At 63.0% G+C, this 19,315-nt stretch overlaps 1 protein-coding gene across 7 annotated transcripts in view; it reads right to left on the bottom strand.

Annotated features, from left to right (window-relative positions):
- Positions 1 to 374: 374 nt before the first annotated feature.
- JPH3 (junctophilin 3) overlaps positions 375 to 19,315 on the bottom strand; it is a 138,143-nt gene continuing 119,202 nt past the window's right edge. For 6 of the 7 annotated variants that reach the window (XM_081806259.1, XM_081806257.1, XM_081806261.1 and 3 more), the window contains 3 exons: positions 6,590 to 6,714; positions 3,860 to 4,758; positions 375 to 1,915 (listed from right to left, as the gene is read on the bottom strand). In XM_081806259.1, the coding sequence (XP_081662385.1) occupies positions 1,835 to 1,915; positions 3,860 to 4,758; positions 6,590 to 6,714 (1,105 nt within the window). In that variant the 3' untranslated portion in view covers positions 375 to 1,834. The remainder of the gene's footprint in view (positions 1,916 to 3,859; positions 4,759 to 6,589; positions 6,715 to 19,315) is intronic. The other variant, XR_014140756.1, reaches the window with a different exon arrangement.

Consider the following 19,315-nt stretch of genomic DNA (forward strand, 5'->3'; position numbering starts at 1 on the left):
TGCAGCTCTAGGCCCCATTTTATGTCGTGCTGTTACCGGAATGTACAAAAGTCTGTCATCTTTACGAACAGTCACGAACAGAACTCTAAAACCCAGGCCCCAGCATGGAGGACTCTGAGCTGCAAGGAGGAGTCTTTATTTGGTTCACCTCAGATCTGCAGCAAACCACTCAATAGTAAAAAAGAACGGAAAGTACGATGTACAAAAAGACGTAATTTCCCTTTAGAAAGCGACATTATTAGCAATGTATTTCTTACGGATCCTCGCTCTCCTATGTCCCCACTCCCCCAAAAAAGATCCCCAAACTAAGACAAAATGAGAGGAAATGGGGAGTGAATGTAGAACAGAAAAAATAAAACTGGATTTAACTGGAACATGCTCTAATCTTTAGTTTATTTCTGGTTAAAAATATAGCAATCCAGTGCAGTGTAGTAAAGAAATCTGCTTGAAAGGTAGCAGAGAAACAGCTAAACATAAGCAAAGCAAGGCAGAGTCCATAGCCGGGCTGTGCCCGGGACGGCTGTGGAAGCTCACGGTTAGGGCCGTCCCAGGCGTGAGCTCAGAGGCCTGCGTATGGACGTGGCCGTGGCCCACAGACACGTCCATACACACAGGCCAGGGCTGGCTCCAGCACTAGGACCACGGGGCGCCCAAACATTCCGGAACCTGGTTCTTTCATTGGATGATGGAGCGACAGTGGTAGAGAAGGCAGAACTGACTGAAACCAGTTACGTGGGGGTGGGGGGCAGAGGAACAGGCTACGATTGCTCAGGAATTTTTAAGCCACTGGGTTTTGCCCACATTCCTGTCCTGGGACCAGACCAGCTCCGGTGCATGAACGAGGCATCTGGAAGGAGTGTGCATATCTGGGGGTGGGGAGTGGAGGCCGGCACAGGACAAAGATGTGAAAACCCGTGTGCTTAGTGACCGTGAGAGGAGGATGTCCCTGCCATGACGTCTGACGGGGCGAGGGAGCCCGGAGACACCTCCTGCACGCCAAGTGTGGAGGTGCCACACTCGGAACCAGCTGTGCTAAGTGAGCCCACAAGGCTCCCTGCCCTTTGCCCATCCACAGCCCTGCTTCCTGGGGGTCAGGGCGGGGGTGGGGGGAGCGGTGGGGGGCAGACTGGAGGGAACATAAGGACTTTGCTTTCAGACTCTGTGGGGAGTGAGCCTCGCCGTGAAGGCCAGAGGGAGCAGAGGGCGGGGTGTGGCGTTACGGGGGGGGGCGGGGAGAGAAGAGGCGGCAGGTCCCTGCTTCCTCAAGTACACAGCACAGATTCAAAACAGAGGCCCAGGCTCCTGCCAGTGGGGACGGCACGCCCTCTTCCCCCTGCTGCACGCCCGTAAGCATCCCCTGCTCGCTCCTCCGGGACCCAGAGGAAAAGCAGAGGTAGCTGACTTCCCGCACTCAGCCTCCCAGTGGCTGCTTCCCCTTCGGCCGGGCACAGCTGGACACGCGGGGATCTTCCTCCGGCTGCCTCCTTCTCCAGTCCCAGGCGGGGTGTGATGGCGGCGAGGACCGTGGCCGTTTGAGTTTGTGGCCATTGATTTGCTGGGATCCCTTTCCTTCCACACCAAGCTGGAGGGTCGGCGTGCTGGCCTCCTTCTGCCATGCCACACAGCATCGTGTTATACAAGCAAAGAATTTTGGCTAAAATCCAAAAAACATTACCCAGAAAAAAAGGCAAACTGTGAGTAATACCCAATCATGTTGTTCTGTGAAAAGACTCGGAAGTGGTTGTTGGGCCGTCCGAGTTATGATCCTTCCCTTTTGTTGTGGGTTACGTCCCTTCTGTACACCAACCGTTGTTTTTGCTAACGTTACATCTCATCAGATGAAAAAGTTAATAAACAAAATGGCGACTCCAATGTTGAGCAAGATCACCATGGCCACCAGGATGGGAGCCGAGCCCTGCAATGGGAGGAGGACAGGAGAGGTGAGCCCGCGCCCAGCCTGCCCCTGCCCCCCCACCCCCTCCCCAAACCAGGAGCACCGAGAGGGCGGCTGGGGGGTGGCCCAAGTCTAGTAGAGGGTCCTCTTGCTTCTTGGGCTGCAGTGACTGTTCCTGGAATGCCCTCCCAGCGCCAGGTCACTGTAAGTAAATGTCCTCTGCAGCTGGGACAAAATATTGGCCCTGGGATTCCTGATGTGGCCCATCCAGAACGGCTTCAGCCTGAGGCCCCAAACCCGGTGATGTCCAAGCCCTCGAGCTGGCTTCCCAGCAAACCGCTCCTTCCTGTCAGCTGCTCAGCTCTGTGCCTAGTGCTGTCCTGTGCAGCCTCGGGCTGCCTCCAGGCCTTTCCTGCCCCTGGAGCAGAGGCCCCAGTGCCCCAGCCTCCCCTCCCTGGGGCCGGCTGTCCTTGGAGCCTCGGTGCTGAGGGCTGCAGAGGCCACTCTTACACGAGGGGCACCAGCAGAATACATACAAGTGTCCGCTGCAGGCCAGCTGCTTGCTCGCACCTCCCCCCGGGAGCTTCATCTTACAGCACCAACATAGTTAAGGAGGCCACGTGTAGAATCTCCTTCCACATCTCCCACCCGTGTCCATCCAGCTTCCTACCATAACCACACGCGCACCGTGCACACATGTGCGCGCATGGGTACACACACCCAGAGGCGTGCAAATGTTTCTGGCTGCTGGGACAGGGATCAGAGCTGTGAGTACAAGCTAGTGTTCCCCCAGCGGGCGCTCATAGGGCCGAGCTCCAGTGGGATCTGGGCACAGGGAAGCAGGAGCATTTAGGAACCAGCCCACCCAGAAGATGCTCACAGTGGTTTCAAGGGGAAGGCACCTGCCCCCGAAAGCATCTCTTCCAAGGAGCACAGGGCCCTGACCTGCCAGACAATGCGTTCCTCCAGGGGACAGGCATGGACACTGACCCTGCCTGGCCGCACTGCTGGGTCCCAGAGGTGTCCGAGGCTCTGCGTGCCCCATGGAGCAGGTACACGGCACGCCAGCAGCAGGGGAACAGGCCCTCGTGGGCTGATGCTGCAGGTTCCAGAGTGGAGCGTATGGGGGCATGAGCTCCGGGGTGGGGCGGAGAAGCTGTCTGACCAGGGGCGCAGGACATGTCTGCCCCTGGGAGGCAGCCTCCAGGTGGAGGGTCCCAGAAGGTCCCTCCTGTGTGTGAGAACCCACCTGGCCCCACACCATCCAGCCCAGGGGCCTCCGTTATCCTTCAAACTGCCTGCCGTGGGAGGCATGCTCATACGAGGACCCAGGAGTGAGCCCCAGTGTCCCCCACTGGCCATGGTGACCTGGATTGCAGCCGCAACCCACGTGTCAGATCCCGAGGTGGGTGAGCCAGAGAGCAAGCATCCTCAGGCTACGTGGGAAGAACTAGAGCTCTGGGAGGGAGGGAAGCCTTGGCGTGGACGGCCTTCACAAAGTTTTATCCTGTCCATCTTGCCCCTGAGAGCGGGCTTCGTGGGAGGACCCCAGCGCCTGCCCCCATGTAAAAGGTGTGGCCTGGACACAACAGTCCTGAGCCAGTCCCCGGCCCCATGCCCCAGCGGCTCTGGCTGACCCTGACCCCAGGACCCAGGACCGTCCATGAACCCAGTGATAGCAAGGGCTCCTCACCAGAGCAGGGGAGGACCCTCCCGGGCCGGGGGGAAAGACGGGCTCCCGCTACGGCCCAGTTTCTTTTGGGAGCTTCGCTGCTAGGATCGAGCCTGGGAGGAGTAACCCTCTCTGGGCTCTAAAGGAGAGGGGACCCCGTCGCCCACAGAGGCTTCCTGTGTGGAGGGTCCCTTTCCTGGGGAAGGAACCGCCACCCGTGCGCAGAGCCGCCCCTCAGCTGAAGGTGGCAGGGCACTGCCTGCCCCCATCGCCAGTGGCCGGCGACCACTCACCGTGCTGGACTTGAGCTCGTCCCCGTTCTCCTCGTCCGACTCGGGTGCGACGGGTGAGGACTTCTGGGGTGGGGAGAAGGCCAAGTCCCAGCGCAGCAGCCGGGGCTCAGCCCGGTCCCCCAGCCGCAGGCTCTCCAGCCTCTGTACCGCGGGCTCCGTGCAGGGGGCCGGCCTGGCGCTGTCCTTGTTCTGGGACTTGGACCGCAGTCTCTGTGCCCCGAAGCCCCGGTCGTCGGCGCGGTGGTCCTCCCCCAGGCCCCGGCAGGCCACCCCCTTGCTATAGCGTCTCTTTTGGGGGTGGGCCTCCTGCACGTACGCGTCCATCCTCAGCAGAGGCTTCATCTCCATCTCGTAGTTGCTCAGCTTCTCCTCATCCAGCTCCAGGAGCTTGGTGCCCCCGGAGCTGGGATTGCCTGCGCGGTGGTGGGAAGTCCAGGAGAACGTAGGGGGCGACTCCGTCCGCCGCTCCCGGGACTTGGGGTTGCTGGGCTGCTTGTGGCCCGAGCCCCGGCAGCGGAAGTCATCCGCGGGCTGACTGCTCCAGAGGGCGCTGCCGCGGATGCCCCTGGGGCCACCGACCTTCTCCTCACCCCAGCTGTTGCGGGCATAGTCCCCTCCCCGGCCCTCCAGGAGCATCTGGATGTCCCCGCCTCGCTCCTCGTCCACCGAGACCTGCCGGGAGAAGTGGGCAACCTTGTTCCGTGAGGCAGGGGCCGGGGGCGGGGTGGCCGTGGGACTGGCGGGGAAGCTCTGCAGGGGGCTGTCGTCGGGGGTCAGGTCCGAGGGGGTGGTGCCTTTGCGGTACAGCTCGGGGCTCTCCTGCTGCAGGGGCGTCCCCGTGGAGGCCACCTCGATGTCACTGCTGGAAATCGGGTGTTTCGGCCGCTGGTACTCGAGCCCTTTATGGAGGGGCAGGAAGCACAGAGGTTGGGTTACTCAGACCCTCTATGTCTTGTGAGGCCTGATCTCACCAGAAGACCGCGGGAGACCAGGACTGGACCTGGGCCATGTGGGGCAGCGGCCAGGGCTAGGGCACGCGCCGTTCGCCAGTGGGGTGCGGGCACAGTGGTTCCCAGAGCCCTTTTGTAGAACCCCAAGCCCCCCACCCGACAAGCATTTGGGGGGTGACCAGGTCCCGAGGGTGCAGCGATGGACAGAGGCTCTGGGCCGCGCCGCCCCCCACCCCGGCTACACAAGAGCCCCAAGGCTCAGCATGCAAGTGCAGGGGGCGGCCTGCTCCGTGCTCTCAGGTCCCCTGTCCCCCACCCCAGGTTCCTCTGTAAGGTGGAAGGAAGCCTCTTGCATTAGGTGGCCTTCTACAGGGTGCAGTATGTGAGGACAGGAGTGGTCTCCCCTCTCCACTTCTCTGCTGGGGCAGGAAGGGCCACAGGAGCCGTGGCCTCCACGGGCTGGCAGGGGCCGGGCCCAGCCCTCCACTTATGCAGGAGGAGAAGTGTGCCATGCTGTTTCTGCTGCACACGTGGAGGCCCGAGGCTCCCGCTCTTGCCTCTGGGGCTTTGGACATGGGGCAGTGAGCGGCACGAGGCTGAGCTTCGGACACCAAACAGTCGTCATGGCTGGTCCACGGAGGGGTGACCAAGGGAGGCCCCCTGGGGTCCTGAGGGGTAGGGATCTCGGACCTGTGAGTGCTGGCCTAAGTGGTCAACCCCCTCCACCCCCCAAATCCATGCACACCCCAGCTGGCACGTGAGGCCAGGGGGTGGGGATGGCAGTGCACCCCTTCAAGCACAGGGGGTCTGAAGCACTGGGTGCCCTACCACAGGAGGCCAGGGATCACGGCCCTGACCTGGCCTGCTTGTGCCGGGGACGTCCTCGGGGCCCAGGGAGCCCGGACACCATGCCTGTGGGCAGGCCAGGAGGCTGCTGGTCCGGCTGCCTTGTGAACCCCATGCACCGGGGGAGGCCCGTGCTGCCGGCCGCGAGCTGGTTCCAGAGCACCAGCCCTTCCTGGAGGCGTCCCTCTCACAACCAGGGTAGATGGTGCAGTGTCGGCACCTGGACTCCCCCCACCTGTGCTCCGTCGTGGGTCCTGGGGGGGCCAAGGCCACTCAGGCCCTACTGCCTCCCGGAAGCAGGTCTGGTCTCTCTGGGCTGCCCAGAAGGCCAGACCCGCTCCCAGCAAGGCCTAGAGCCATGGGCTCCAGGAGAGTTTGGGGTGGTCTGGGAATAGCGGCTTCCGCTCACTCCCGGGTCCTAACCTGCCATGGCTCTGGAGCTTCCAGGGGTGGAGGAAGCTTCTGGGGGCAGGGGGAGCGGGAGATGGGGCAGCTAGTCCAGCCTGAGGGCTCAGCAGCCCCATCACTGACCCCAGCTCCAGGCCGCCTCCTGGCCCCGAGCTGCGTCTAGGCTCACCGGGCTAGACACGGCTGTGGCCCGGCCTCCCCAAGGGACGGAGGAGGGCCACGCATCTGGCTGCCGTGCAGTGGCTTCCAGCTCCTCCCCATGCGAGAGCTGCGCTTTCCCACCGGCCAGCCCCCACGAGTCCCCTGCGACGGTTCCCACGGTGTAGACTGAAGCCTCGGTCCGCAGCTGGCCTGATAGCCCCCCAACTGGACAGAGTGGTTCCACAAGAAAGGTCTAGAACCCCAGGAGCAGGAAGGGCAGGGAGAGCGCGCGGACGGCGGAGAGCAGGAGTGCGCCGGGATGCGGACGCGGAAGCTGTGGGCCGCAGCCCCGCGCACGGACGCCCCCGGGGGGATGCGCACTCACCATTTTCGCGGTGCTGGAAGGAAGGCGAGAACTCTTTGGCAGTGATCCTGGCGATGCGTGCTTCCTCCTGGGCCTTCTGTGCTGCAGTGAGGGCGGCCTCAGCCTTGGCCCGGGAGTGGGAGGTCCTGGCAGGGGGAGAGGGGGAGGGCCGGTCAGGGCTCTGGCAGTAAGGCGGAGGGTCAGTGGCCTCCAGACCTCACGCATGCGTGCATTCATCCAGCCACCATACCACCCCCCCATAGCGGGCCCGCGTGCCTGCCAGTGCCTCGGGCCAGGGCGCACCCCAGCGAGGCCAGAACCTGGCCTAGGACGGATGTCTGTGCCTGAAGGACGGCTCTCAGCCCGGGCGGGCACCAGGTCCTGCTGAAGGAGCCTCCCTCCTGCCCGGGGTCGTGTCCACACGCTAGAGGACAAAGCACACAGCCATCCCATCTCTGAGCCTCCGGACACAAGCAGGAGCTTGATCCATGCTGGTCTGCCCAGGAAGGAGGAGTTGGGGGGCAGCTGTGATGCCTGGACCAGTTGGCTGTCAGAAGGTCCAAGGGCAGAAGGAACCAAACCTCCCTTCCCCAGGATGAGGCTTGGCTCCAGGCCCAGGGTGGGCACCGGCTGGCCGTGCTGGACACCGTGTCCGAGCCACACCTGCCTCCCAGGGCAGCACCAGCCCAGCAGCCGCCGGAGGGGTCTCCAAGTCCGTCTGCCCCACTGCCCCTCACGTGGCATCTTCGGGGCTCCGGGAAAGGAGGCTGGGGTGTGCGGGGGCTGATGGACTGGGGCTGGCCCCTGGCCCCTCTGGAAGCTGCTCACACTAGCCCCGTATGTGTGGGGGAGACCAGCGCGGAGTCGGAGAGGTTTCTCCAAGTCCGCATGAGGCAGGGTCTCCAGGTGCTGAGAGAAATCACGTCCGTGTCCCACGGGCTCAGCCCAGGTCCCTGCGCTCTTAGCCTGGGGTGTCCGCCACATGCAGCCCAGGCACGGCCCTTCCGGGGGGGTCACGTGCTTCTCGGTGACTTAGTTTCCCCCCTTGGTCCCACGGACTCCGGCCCCAGTGACCTGCATGGGGCCTGAAGTCCCTAAGCTCAGGCCTGACGTGGGAGGCACGTGCCCACAGCCCTGCCCGGAGGATGCCACACCCCAGTGAGGACGCTGCCAGCAGGACCACCCCATGGTGTCTCTGTGCCGAGGCCCCCACGAGACACCCCTCCTCTGACAGGGCTAGACGGGGTGCCCGACGCAGCACAGCCCCAGGCGTCCGTGCCTTTCACCGGCCTGGCTTCCTGGCTCCAGAGCAGTGCATCCCAACCTGAGACACCAACGTGCCGTGGCCTGTCCCTGAGAGCGGCAGCCTGTCACCAATGATACGTCACTTGACAAACGGTCACTGCTGCCTGGGGACCCCTCCCCGAGTGCCGGGGGCTGCCAGGAGCCCCGGGGGAGCCACTTCTGCCACACCCTGCCCAGCCTCTGGGCTGCAGCCCTGGCCCCCGACATTCCGCTCCCAAGTGCCCTGCACGGCGTTCTGCCCCAGCCGCGTCCATGGCCTTCACCGGACCGTGGCGCCCCGGAGCTCAGACGCGCGGCCTGACACAGAGGGACAAAGGAGGCCCAGCCGGGCAGCCCGGCCCAGGGAGGAGGGGTGCTCTTGCGGACGGCGCGTTCTCGACATGCGCCCGGACCAGGGCAGCGGCTGCACATGGCTCTGGGGCGATGATACGGATTTCCCCAGAATGTTCCGTAGGTTGGTTCGGTTTGCCCTCATGACCGTTTTCTCAAGCTATACCTCCCATGCCATACAGTTCACCCGTTTAAGGTCCACACTGCAGTGGTTTTCAGGTTCTCCTCCTGAGAAACTCTCCTCCTAGAACGCCTTCAGTGCCCCAAGACCCCACACCCTTTATCTCCAGTGACCCCTGTGCCCGAGCCCTCCCCATAGCCCTCTCCGTCAGTGGGCCTGCTCCAACCCTGACCAAGCACGTCCTCCAGGCTGTGCAACAAGTATTTCCGTCTGGTTCCAGGACGTTTCCATCACCCCGAAGGAGGCCCGTCCCCGTGAGCAGTCCCTCCCCACTGCCACCCTGCCCCAGCGTGGGGGCTTCTCCGAGACCATCTGGGGTTGATGAAGCACCCGCCACGGTCACGCGCCCGACCGCGCGCGGCTGCTGCTTCCAACACTGGCACCACCCATCCTGGGACCGAGGGTCCTCAGCTGGCCAACGCGCCTGTCTGGCCAGGGCCCTCCAGTGAGCGGCTGCCCCGTGGGCTTGTTCAGCAGCAGACCAGACGCAGGACGGCAGCTGAGCTGAGCGTCTCACACACAGGGTGCCGGGGGCTCGAGCTCCCTGGAGGCCAGGCCAAGCAGGGGAACGTCCCGGATGCCATTCAGGACACCCGTGAGACAAACCCGGGGCTCAGGAGAGGGACGGCCAGGCTCTCGACCTGGAAGAACCTCCACAGCCTCACAGGGGTCTCGGGCTTCCCGGCAAGACCCTCAATGCAGGCTGCTGGGGCCGTGCATGGTGAGTCCAGGGAAAACGATCCGAAGACCAGCGTCGACGGTCTGGTACTCTTAGGCGGTGGTTCCTTCTCCAAGTTGAACTTGGATGGCTTAGGGCAGGCACACACCCCCTGCGCAGACCCCTCCCCGAGAACGTTCCTGACAGTTAACGCCGACCAGGTGAATATGAGCAAATGTGGAGCCCCATCAGCTCTGGACCAAGAGACGGCACAGGCCACCCGCCAGAGCCGGGTGGCACAGAGCGGCCAGTAGAGGAAATGCCATGGTGGGTAACGGGCAGCTACGGACGGCTGTTGAGGAGGAGCGGCTAGAGTGTTTGGAGCGACAGCCAGCCAAGCGCACCGGATCAGACGAGGCTGCTCTCAGGATGAAGTTGCAGGAAGAGATGAGGGACGTTCTGTGTTGGTTAAAGCAGCGACTTTGAGGTTTCCTCGTTCGGGAGCAACGTGAGTGCGCGTTTGTCATACAAGAGCCCACCTCGCAGGCCTCCGCTTAAATCCCCCCATGTCGGGCTAGCGGGCATCGTGTGGAAGCATTTCTGCACACACGTGGGCCCCGACGGCATGTGTGAACACGTGGGAGCCACGCCCTCCAGGTCCTCCGTCCCCACCAGACATGTGGCTTGACCATGGCAACCTCTCCCACAGGGGAACCTCCCTAAGAGGCTCCCATCTGTTTCTGTCCTAAATCCCTGTAAACAAAGTCCCAAGGTCCCCACCCCCGCCTTCTCCGGGGGAGACAGCTGCTGCCAGGGAGGGTCCACGGGACACCGCATCCCTGGGCAACGTCTGCGCCTCGCTGGTGTGGCCTGGGCCCCGACGGACAGCGAGAGCCTGGTCCCCACCTTCACACTCCCCACGGGCGCCCGGCCTCGAGCCTGGAGACTCTGCGGCTGTCCTCCAGGCCGCACGGTGGGGTGTGCGCCCCCTGCCCCCCATGGGACCCTCCCATGGTGGACACGCTCCCGGAGAGCAGGGCGTGCCCACCCCTGGAGGAGCCGCTGCTTGGTTTCCACATCTTCGCTTAGTAAAAATACCACAAACGTTAATTCACCAACATCGTACGTGTATTTACATACATACGTTCACACATAGAGAAAGAGAATGCGCTGTGCCAACCCGAAAATAAAATTGAATCAAGAAGAGCGCATTTAATAGAGAAGAAAACCTCCCAGCACATCACGAGGGCTGACGTTGAATGAGACTCACAGCCGGGCCGGCAGTCAAGCTCTCCGGCTGAGACCCCCAGCCCCCCACAACCGGCGCGGGGACGCAGCGGGACGGTGGGCAGGAAGCAGCGCCCCCCACCCCCGCTGCCCCAGGCTCCCTCCCGCACGCAGACCACTCGGGACCCAGGCGCGCCAGCCCAGGGGCGGAGAGGCCCACAACAGGACGTGGGGTGACCTGCCCGTGTCCGCCCCCCACTTCCACCATGGCACCTGTATTGGACTGGTGAACCCCTCCCGCCCCTGCCCACCTGGAACCCGGGACTGCGACCTTCCTGGGAAATAGGGGCTTTGCGAGGTGTGGCCCCACCGGATGTCCTGGCTGCCCTGGAAACCTGCATTCGCAGTACTCCCAGATGATGCTGCTGGTGGTCCAGGGACCTTGCTCTGAGAACCACTGTGCCAAAAGCTGGAGACCCTAGACTCTGCTCCCTGACCTCGGCCCACTCCCCCGCCTACCCACCCCCCGCCTATGGCTGTTCCACATCCAGTCCTCCTTCGCGGATGGTACCCACCTTCTGTCCCCCGTGTACCTGACCAGCGGCCCACTCCCACACCCTGGATTGAGGGCATCCTGCCCCCAGCACCATCCCAGACCCAGAGAGGTGGGGGCGTGTGACCCAGGATGGGCTTCCCAGCTCGTGGGTCTCCAGCCGTGCCAGACCCTCCCCACCCAAGTCAGAATGTGGTTTTCTTCACTGTTCCTTGTTACTGCTTGAGGGCAGGTCTTCCCGCAATGAAGGCCCCCATGCCCTATCTCAGGTCCCCCTAGGATGTCGCCGTGGGGCACCCAGCTGTCCCCAGCGCTGGTAACTGAGGAGCTAAAGTGGGCCTCGGTGGGGGCTAGGGGTGCCCGGGGGAGGTTCATGTGGGTACACAGAGGTGGGCCAAGGGGGCCAGCCCTTAGCCCGTCCCCTCCTGGCTGGCGCCCTGGACAGGGGTCAGGGGTCTTACACATTGCAACAGGACACCTGCCTTGTGTTCCAGAGGGCTCATTTTCACATCCAGAACAGACGGGGACACTGAGGCACAGAAATACGGGCTTCCACACGCTTCAATGATCTGGCCTGATGATCCTAGTTCTCCTCCAGCTCAAAAAGGTACCAGGAGTCTCTGATAAGTGACTCAGGCCGCCACCTTCCTAGTGCATCTGCTTTGGGAAGGGGCCTGGAGGGGATGAACAGCATCCCCCCCTCCCGAATTCACGTCCATCCGGCGCTGATGAATGTGACCTTATCTGGAAAAAAGATCTTTGCAGATGTATTTAGCTCACACAAGGTCCTACTGGATTAGAGGGGCCCTGAGTCCCATGACTGGTGTCCCTATAAGAAGAGGGGCCCTGACCCACAGTGGAGGAGGCCACGTGAGGACAGAGGCGGAGACGGACGAATGGGGCCAGCAGATGCTGGAAGAGGCAAAAGGACCCCCCCACCCCTTCAGCCTTCAGAGGGAGCGTGGCCCTGTGACTCCAGGATTCAGACTCCGGCTGCCAGAGCTGGAGAGTACACTTCTGTTGTTTGGTCCTTCGTTAGAGCCGCCCTGGGACAGTACGTCAGGCCGGGGCACGGTCCCGGGGGCGCCACTGTAGGGCTGTGGATGGAAGCGGTGGGGAGACACACGCATTTCTTGGGCCACACATGGGCTCGTCTTTGCACAAGTGGAGACATGCTTTGGGCACATTTAGGAAGGAAGGCTCCAAACACGTCAGGTGTTACGAGGTTCTGAGCTGCCCAGGCCCCCCAGAGTCCCAGGGCGGCCCTCGGGGACTCAGACCTCAGTGCGGAGGATACCTCCGTGACACCAGGGTACCTGCCCTGTGCCGCGCCTTCCCCTCCCGCCCAGGACGTCCCCGTGTGGACAGAGAGGACACCAGCCCTGCCCTGGAGCTTACACTGTCTTCCTTCCCAGCAGCCTGCCAGGTGGAGCCCAGGGTTCCCGAGAGGCGACCGCGGACAGGTCACATCGGAGATGGCGTCCAGATGCCGCTGCCTGTTCCCTGTCTCTCCCACCACATGGCACACGGTTCACCCTTTCACAACAAGGGGCCTTTTAGCACATCCACAGAGCTGTGCGGCCATCACCGCGAATTCTTGGACATCCCCATCTCCTCCAAACCCCCGCCCCTATCAGCAGTCACCCCGCCCGCTGAGCCCTCCCCGGCCCCCGGCAGCCACCCTCTGCCTTCCGACTCTGGCCCCTTCCCGTGACCACGTGCCGCATGGTCCGTCATCCGGCCTGCCAGGTGCCCCTGGTTCGAGGTCTTGCCCCATCCCACTCGCGGCTGTGTCCCCGGCCCTGGAGGACGGTGGCGGCGGCGGGAACAGACTGTGGTACGGAGGCGCGCTCGCCGGCACCCGGAATGAAGGGGCGCGTGCCCAGTGAGGCACCGGGGAAGCGGGGTCCGCTCTCAGACCCCGTGTGACAAAGCTGTGCTCCGGCAGCCACCAAGAGGCACGGACAACATGCAGCTTTTGTCTTTCTCGGGCCTGGGAGGCTCTCAGCCTCTCAGAGGACGTGTGCATAAGCTAAGGGCTGAGTTGTGTCCCCAAGAGACATGCTGGCTCCTAACCTGGGTACTGGCGCGTGTGACCGCGTTCGGGAGAACGTGATGCAGTGAGGACCTGGTTGTCAGGGTTCCCCCAGAGAGCAGACACCGGGGCGCAGACACACGCCCGGGAGAGCGGCCTCAGGAGGGGGAGAGCAGCCACACTGCCTGCCCGATGTCCAGCCCCAGGACCCGAGGCTCCCCACGCCCTGCAGCCCAGCGCCCGTCCCCCTCACAGAAGAAACCCAGGCCCAGAGGAAGCCGAGCCAGCGTCCAAGCCCGATATGCCCACTCCTGGCCTGCTCTGCACGTCTGCCCACGATGTGCCGTCCTGCAGCCCAGGGGTGCTCAGGGCCTCCCGAGCAGGACCACCGGCCGGTGCCCCGGCCTCGCCCACCTGCCCTGCCCCTTCAGTCGATGCCAGCGAACAGAGGTTGCAGCTCTTGCAAACCCATGTGACTTCCTCACCACCAGTCCGTGGCTCTGATAAACTATAAGCGGGGGGACGGTTTCCGGGTTGGGCTGGGAAGGAGCAGGGTCAGGGCTGGTGCCAGGGAGGGTAGGAGAGAGGAGGGGAGGGAAGGGGAGAGAAGCTGGCAGGGACCCAGTACGCGCCCGAGGGTTTTCAGGTGAGAGCGTAGCCACAGTACCACCCGGGAGCTGGTCGGAAATGCAGGTTCTCAGGCCCCACCAGCCTGCAGAGTCACAGAAGCCCAGCTCAGAAAAGGCCACGCTGAGCCTCCAGTGTCCTTCGGGGGCACCAGGCAGGTGGAGCTGCCCTGGGAGGAGACCGGAGACCCGCCCAGAGAGCCCCGGAGGGGCAGTTCCAGGCCTGGGCTTGAAGCCAGCCCTCTGCCTTCCCAGACACTTGGGCTGGTCACCAGGCCCCCCGTGGACCCCAGCCATGCGGCCAGCACCAGCCGGGCCCGCAGGAGGCCCCGGAGGACCCACAAGCTGGGCACTCACCGCCCTGGTCGGCAGCCCCGCCCACCGTGGGGAAGGGGGCTGTGGCCACGAGCCGGCCTGGTCCCTCCCGGGGCCCGCGGAACTCTAGGCACAGAGCTGACCCCTACTACCAGGGCTCAGGCCCCCCCCAGCCAAGGTTGGGCAGGGAGGGGGCGTCAGGAAGAACAGACAGGGAGGCCTTGGTTCCGGGCTCTGGCGATCCTGGGCTGCAGTCCCGGGGCCCGTCCTTCCAACTGCCACCGGAACGTCCCTTCTTGGCAGAACCCTGCAGCTGCTTTATTTCGGGAACCACATGGGCAACCGCGCCGAGGGCAGTGCTCGGGCCGGAGCCGCTCCCACACGCCCTCCAGCGCAGACGGCACTGAGCAACCTCGCCGTCGGTGCAGGGGCCTCGGGCCACAGCCTGGGAGGCCCCAGCGTTTGCCGCCGCCCCAGGCAGCCGACCAGCTGAGCGCCGAGAGGTGCCAAGTCGGACGGTCCTCAGCACGCCCGTCCAAAGGGACCACTCGCCCGCCACCCCGTGCCCGCCCCCCCACCCCGGCCAGGACGGGACACGCCCGCCGGAGGGTGAGCTGCCTGCCTGGGGGCCCACAGAAACGCAAACTCTCAGGCCCACCAGGCCCTGCCGAATCAGAGGTCCCCCTGCACCCCAGCTCTGATGAGGCTACCCTGTGGGCCCCGAAGCTTATGAGGCTGGGGGGCTTCTCAGGGACAGAGAATACAAAATGCCCGCGAGGATGTGCAGTCAAGGCTCAGCTCCTGGACCCGCCTCTGGGGCAGGGGTGCAGCGGGCACCAGGGGGTAATGTGAAGGCAGGCGCCCAGCCTGGGCAGAAGGGTGGGGGTGCTCATGCATGTGGGGTCCACGGCTGCAACCAACACCCGGGACGGAGATAAGCCATCAGGTTACTTCAAGAGTCTCTCCTTCCCCGGGAGGGACAGGGGCTGCCCAGGTAGGTCCCGCGTCTCTGCAGGTCGGCCAGGCGCTCTGTCCTGCGGGGGGGGGGGCGGGAAGTCCCACAGGCTTGGGGCTCTCTGGAGAGGGGGTGCCTGACCCTGGGCCCCCGGCGTGCACCCCATGGGACGGGTCACCCCTGGCGCTCCCCGGCCGTTGTCCTGTGGACAGCCAGCCGTGAAGCCCGGCAGACAGGCCAGAGGCTCTCAGGTGTGTCCTCGGCTCTGAGCCTGTCTTTCCCGCCCTCCACCAGCCCCAGGAACTTCACACTGTAGCTCCAGCAGCTCGGCCAACAGCTGGTGGCCAGGGAGTGCCCAGCATCCGCACGCGGCGACCCGCAGCGATCCACGGGAGGCCGCATGGCTGACAGGCAGTGCGCCCAGCTCACCGTGACAGGTGGGGATGCTGAGACCAGAGACGGGAAAGGGCCCGGCTTTAAGCCACTCACACGCGTGCCCCACGGAGTCAGGCCTGTACTGGTGTTGGGGGCGCGGGAGAGAAGAAGGCCCAGCACTTGCCCCTGGGAGGCTCGGAGAGCAAGACGGGCCTTCACCACAACGCCGCTGGTTCTAACAGTTGCTGAGGGTGCATCCCCAGGGGCCACCACCAGGTCAGGGAGGGCTTCCTGGAGGAGGGGGACCGTGAGCTGGGATTTGAAGGCCAAGTAGGAGAGCAGTAAAGGTGAGTGGGGGATGGGGCATGTGGAAGGCCTGGGTGGGAATGGAGGCCACGGAGCCCCCAAGGACTTGAGCAGAGCAAGGGGCTGGGGCAGGCGCTGGAGCTCAGAGCCCTGTTCCTCCCGAGACCAGCAAGGGGCCTCTGAAGGGTCAAGAGCAGGGCGGGACCAGGGCTCAGAAGCATGCTGAGAGGGCCCTCAGCTGCTGGGGGAGGGCAGGCTGGGGGGCAGAGGGGACGCAGGTGCCCACTGAAAGCTACAAACCCAGACGGGCCCGTATGGGCGGACGCTGTGCCTGTCACAGCCCCCAGCAGCGGAGGCAACATCACGCGCCGGCCTGAGCCGATCCACAGGAGGAAGCGGGGGGACTGATGGGACTTCTAAGAACCGTTCAAGTCAGACAAGAACTCAAACAGGGCCAAACAGTATGAAAGGAAAGTCCCTTGTTGCAATGATTTCAATGGGGTCTTCTACGGGGCCAGGAAATGGGGTGGGGGGAGGCTTCTGTAGAGCCTGAGTCCCACCCAAGTCCCTGGAAAGCATGTGTCCTTTGGTCAGAATGACAGAGACCTGCAAAGCCAGAGAACATTCTAGATCAAACCACAGCAGCTGGTTTCTCTTTCCCCTGCCACATCTCTCCCTACCCCCATTTTTTTCCTATTAAAAATCCTCAAAGAAAGAAAAAAAGAAAACAACCCAGACTAATGAAGGACATGATGCCCCGTGCGCCGGCGGGATCGAGCAAGGCTGACTCACAAAAGCACCAGACGCCAACGGGGGTCACGGAGCTGCCGTCACGGAGGGACAGCCGGCCACCAGCGCTCCGCACGCCAGCCCAGAAATGACCTGTGCCTGACGCGGAGACCGTGCCCAGGGGGGCTGGGGGCCATGCCAGTGTCCTCCCCCGGCTCTGGGGGTCCAGAAGCCAGAATCGTGGGGCCGGGCTCCCCGGAGGGCTCCAGGGACGAGCCGCCCCTGCCTGGCCCCCAGCGCCGGTCGCCGCCACCCTTGCGCTCCTTGGCTTGCCGACACGCCAGCCCGATCTCTGCCTCCGGCTTCCCTGTCCCTCCCTTCCTCAGGACACTTGTCGTTACATTTAGGGCCCACGTCAGCTGGGATGACCTCATCTCAAGATCCTCAATTACCTCGCGGTTACCTCAGTCTAAAGCAGGGCAGTCTGAGGTTCCGCCGGACAGATCTGAGGTCCAGCGTCCCCCCTGCGACAGGGCGTGAGGGCCCCACCCTTCAGCACCCTCCGTCCCAGGCCAGACTCACCCCAGGAGGTAGTCCTGACCGCCCCTCCACCCCGCAGCCCCCCCCCACCTTTGCTAGGATCGGGTTCTAGGAGCAGGAGCTGCGGAGTGCGCCAGCCACCCGCTACTTCCTCTGGGGCAGGTCCGGCCTCCGTGAGCCTCAGTTTACTCAGCTGTAGAGCAGGCGCAGTAAGGGTCCCTGCAGAAGGGACCTCTCCAGGGCATGAGGAGATAGAGCACAGGCCGCACACAGCCCGCCGCTTCTTGTTAGCGGCTATTTTGCGGGGTTTATTTTTTAGCAGCTTTATCAAGATACAGTTGGTACACGGTAACACCCTCCTGCTCAGAGGGGACAATTCAGTGGTTTTTAGTGAACTTGGAGCTGTGCAGCCATCATCACAAGCTAATTTTATAACATCGCCCTTACGAGAAAGCTCACGCCCGTTAGCGCTCGCGCCCGGCTCCTCCCGCCCCCAGCTCCTGCACCTGCTCGTCTGCTTTGTGTTTTGGTTGCTGTGTCGAAAGCACTTCTCTCAGGCAGGAGCTGAGGGCCCGAGGGCTGGGGCCGCGGTGCCACCCTGGAGAGCCCCTGCCCGCCCTCCTGCAGCACCCGGCCGCCTCCCACCTGGCATCACGGAGCTCCTGGTGGAGGTCAAAGGAACTCTTTGCTATAAAAACAGACAAAACTCTAGAAAACCACCCTCCTGGAACAGCGCAGAAGACAGAAGCGGGCTCAAACACACCCCCAGACACAGAAGCCCCCCCCCCACAGCACTGCACGATCACCGCAGGCTGCCAGCCCCCCCCCGCCCCCACCACTGGGGAGAGTGGGTACTGGTACGCTCATCGACCACATGCTGGCAGGGGGGACTCAAAGCACGAGGCAGGTCCTGCCCTGAGGAGGTGGCATGTCTGAGGGTGGACGGCTGGTGTGCACAGAACCACAGAGCAGTGGGCACCAACAGTGGCCTGGGGAGGGACACAGGCATCCCTGGGGTGGACACGGGCATCCCTGAGCTGGAGGCGAGGAGGGGCTGGCCAGGCGAAGAGTTCCGGGATGAAGGAACAGCAAGTGCAAAGGCCCAGGGGCAGGGGAGCGAGCAACAAGAGCATGTCAGAAAACAGGGAGTGAGGTGGGGAGAGTGGGTAATGGAACCAACCCTAAAGACGGCAGGTCTAAAACCTTCCCCTGTCTGGCTATTACGGCTGGATATATACATTTCTAAATTTACAAAAACAATATGAATTCTTTAAAAAATTTTTTCAAGTGTAGAGAATGAATGTAAATTTCCCCTTCCAACAGTCTGCACACCTATTCAATGTCCCACAGGTAACTATTCTTAATTCTGGCGGACTCCCGTTCAGCTCAGGGCCCACGTGCTCAAAGGCACACACGTCTAATTTTTGAAATGTAAATGGCGCCGTAGTCTACATATGTTCTCCCCTTAGTTGTTTTTGCCCCTAATACGTCACGGACAGGTCTGCATACAAGCTCGCGAGGGCTCTCTCTTGTCTCTGGTGCGAAACGTCGAGCCGCTCGGCCAGGCACCCCCCTCCCATCGCACGCAGCACAAACTTGGGACGCAGATGTTTGCACACCGCGTACGCCAGGCTCTGCCTCTTGCCTTTTTGTTGTTGGGTTTTGTTTTTTTTAACCTAACGTCATTTCTTGGAGATTGTTCCACACCAGCAAACACAGAGCTCTCTTGTTCTTTTTAATGAATTTCTTTTTTTTTTTTTTTTTTCCCTGAAATAAACTGAGCCTGGCCTGCTGATGGACATGGAGGCTGTTTTCTGCTGTGCGATTACAAATCACGGTCCCGGTGGTTTGGTTCTTCACACACGCGTCTGTCTTCACGGCTGCCTGTTTCCACACATCTGCTCTAATTTGGTGATTGTCAATTTTTAAAAAATCCTTCCCAAGCTGACAGGTAAAACACTGCGTGATTCCATTGTTGTTCTAATGTGCATTTTAGTTCTTAAGAGCGAGGCTGGGTTTCTCCTGGTTAACGTGGAGGAGTTTATGAAGAAAGAGGGAGGCCGTCCCCCATTTCACAGGTGGGAACACAGAGGCTCCTGCGAGGAAGTCCCGACCCCCCCCCGCGCCCCCCCCCCCCCCCCGTGCATAATGACAGCACATTGGCCACTTGCAGCAGACCCACAACCAGAATGCCTGTGGGGCCCCAGCCTTCCTGTTGGGGGGCTGGGGGGGGGCTCGTCCTAGTTGCCATGGCAACCCAGAGGCGCCTCCCCCCCAGCACCCGCTTCTCCTAAGGAGCCGATTCTCCGACATCATTCTGCTCTTCTCCCCGCCGCCTCGCCGCCCCTCCCAGCCGCGGTCTATGTTTAGACCGAGCGCCCCCTCTTCTCCTCCCTCGCCCCACACCCAAGCCCCCGCACACCAGGAATAGCAGGCGAACTGCCGCCCTGCGAGTAGCCTACATACCCATTGAGCAAGTGGAAAGATGGCTAATTCGGGTGCTGCGCTTCCATCACCGGCGGGTACACAGGCCACCTCTGCCTGTGACTGTGCAGGGACGGGGCTGGGGGGCGGGGGGCACCAGTGTGGCTGGGGGGGCTGGGGGGCAGGGG

The sequence above is a fragment of the Leptonychotes weddellii genome, chromosome 16, assembly GCF_054177405.1.
Source record: "Leptonychotes weddellii isolate Sample4059 chromosome 16, ASM5417740v2, whole genome shotgun sequence".
Taxonomy (NCBI): Eukaryota; Metazoa; Chordata; class Mammalia; order Carnivora; family Phocidae; genus Leptonychotes; species Leptonychotes weddellii.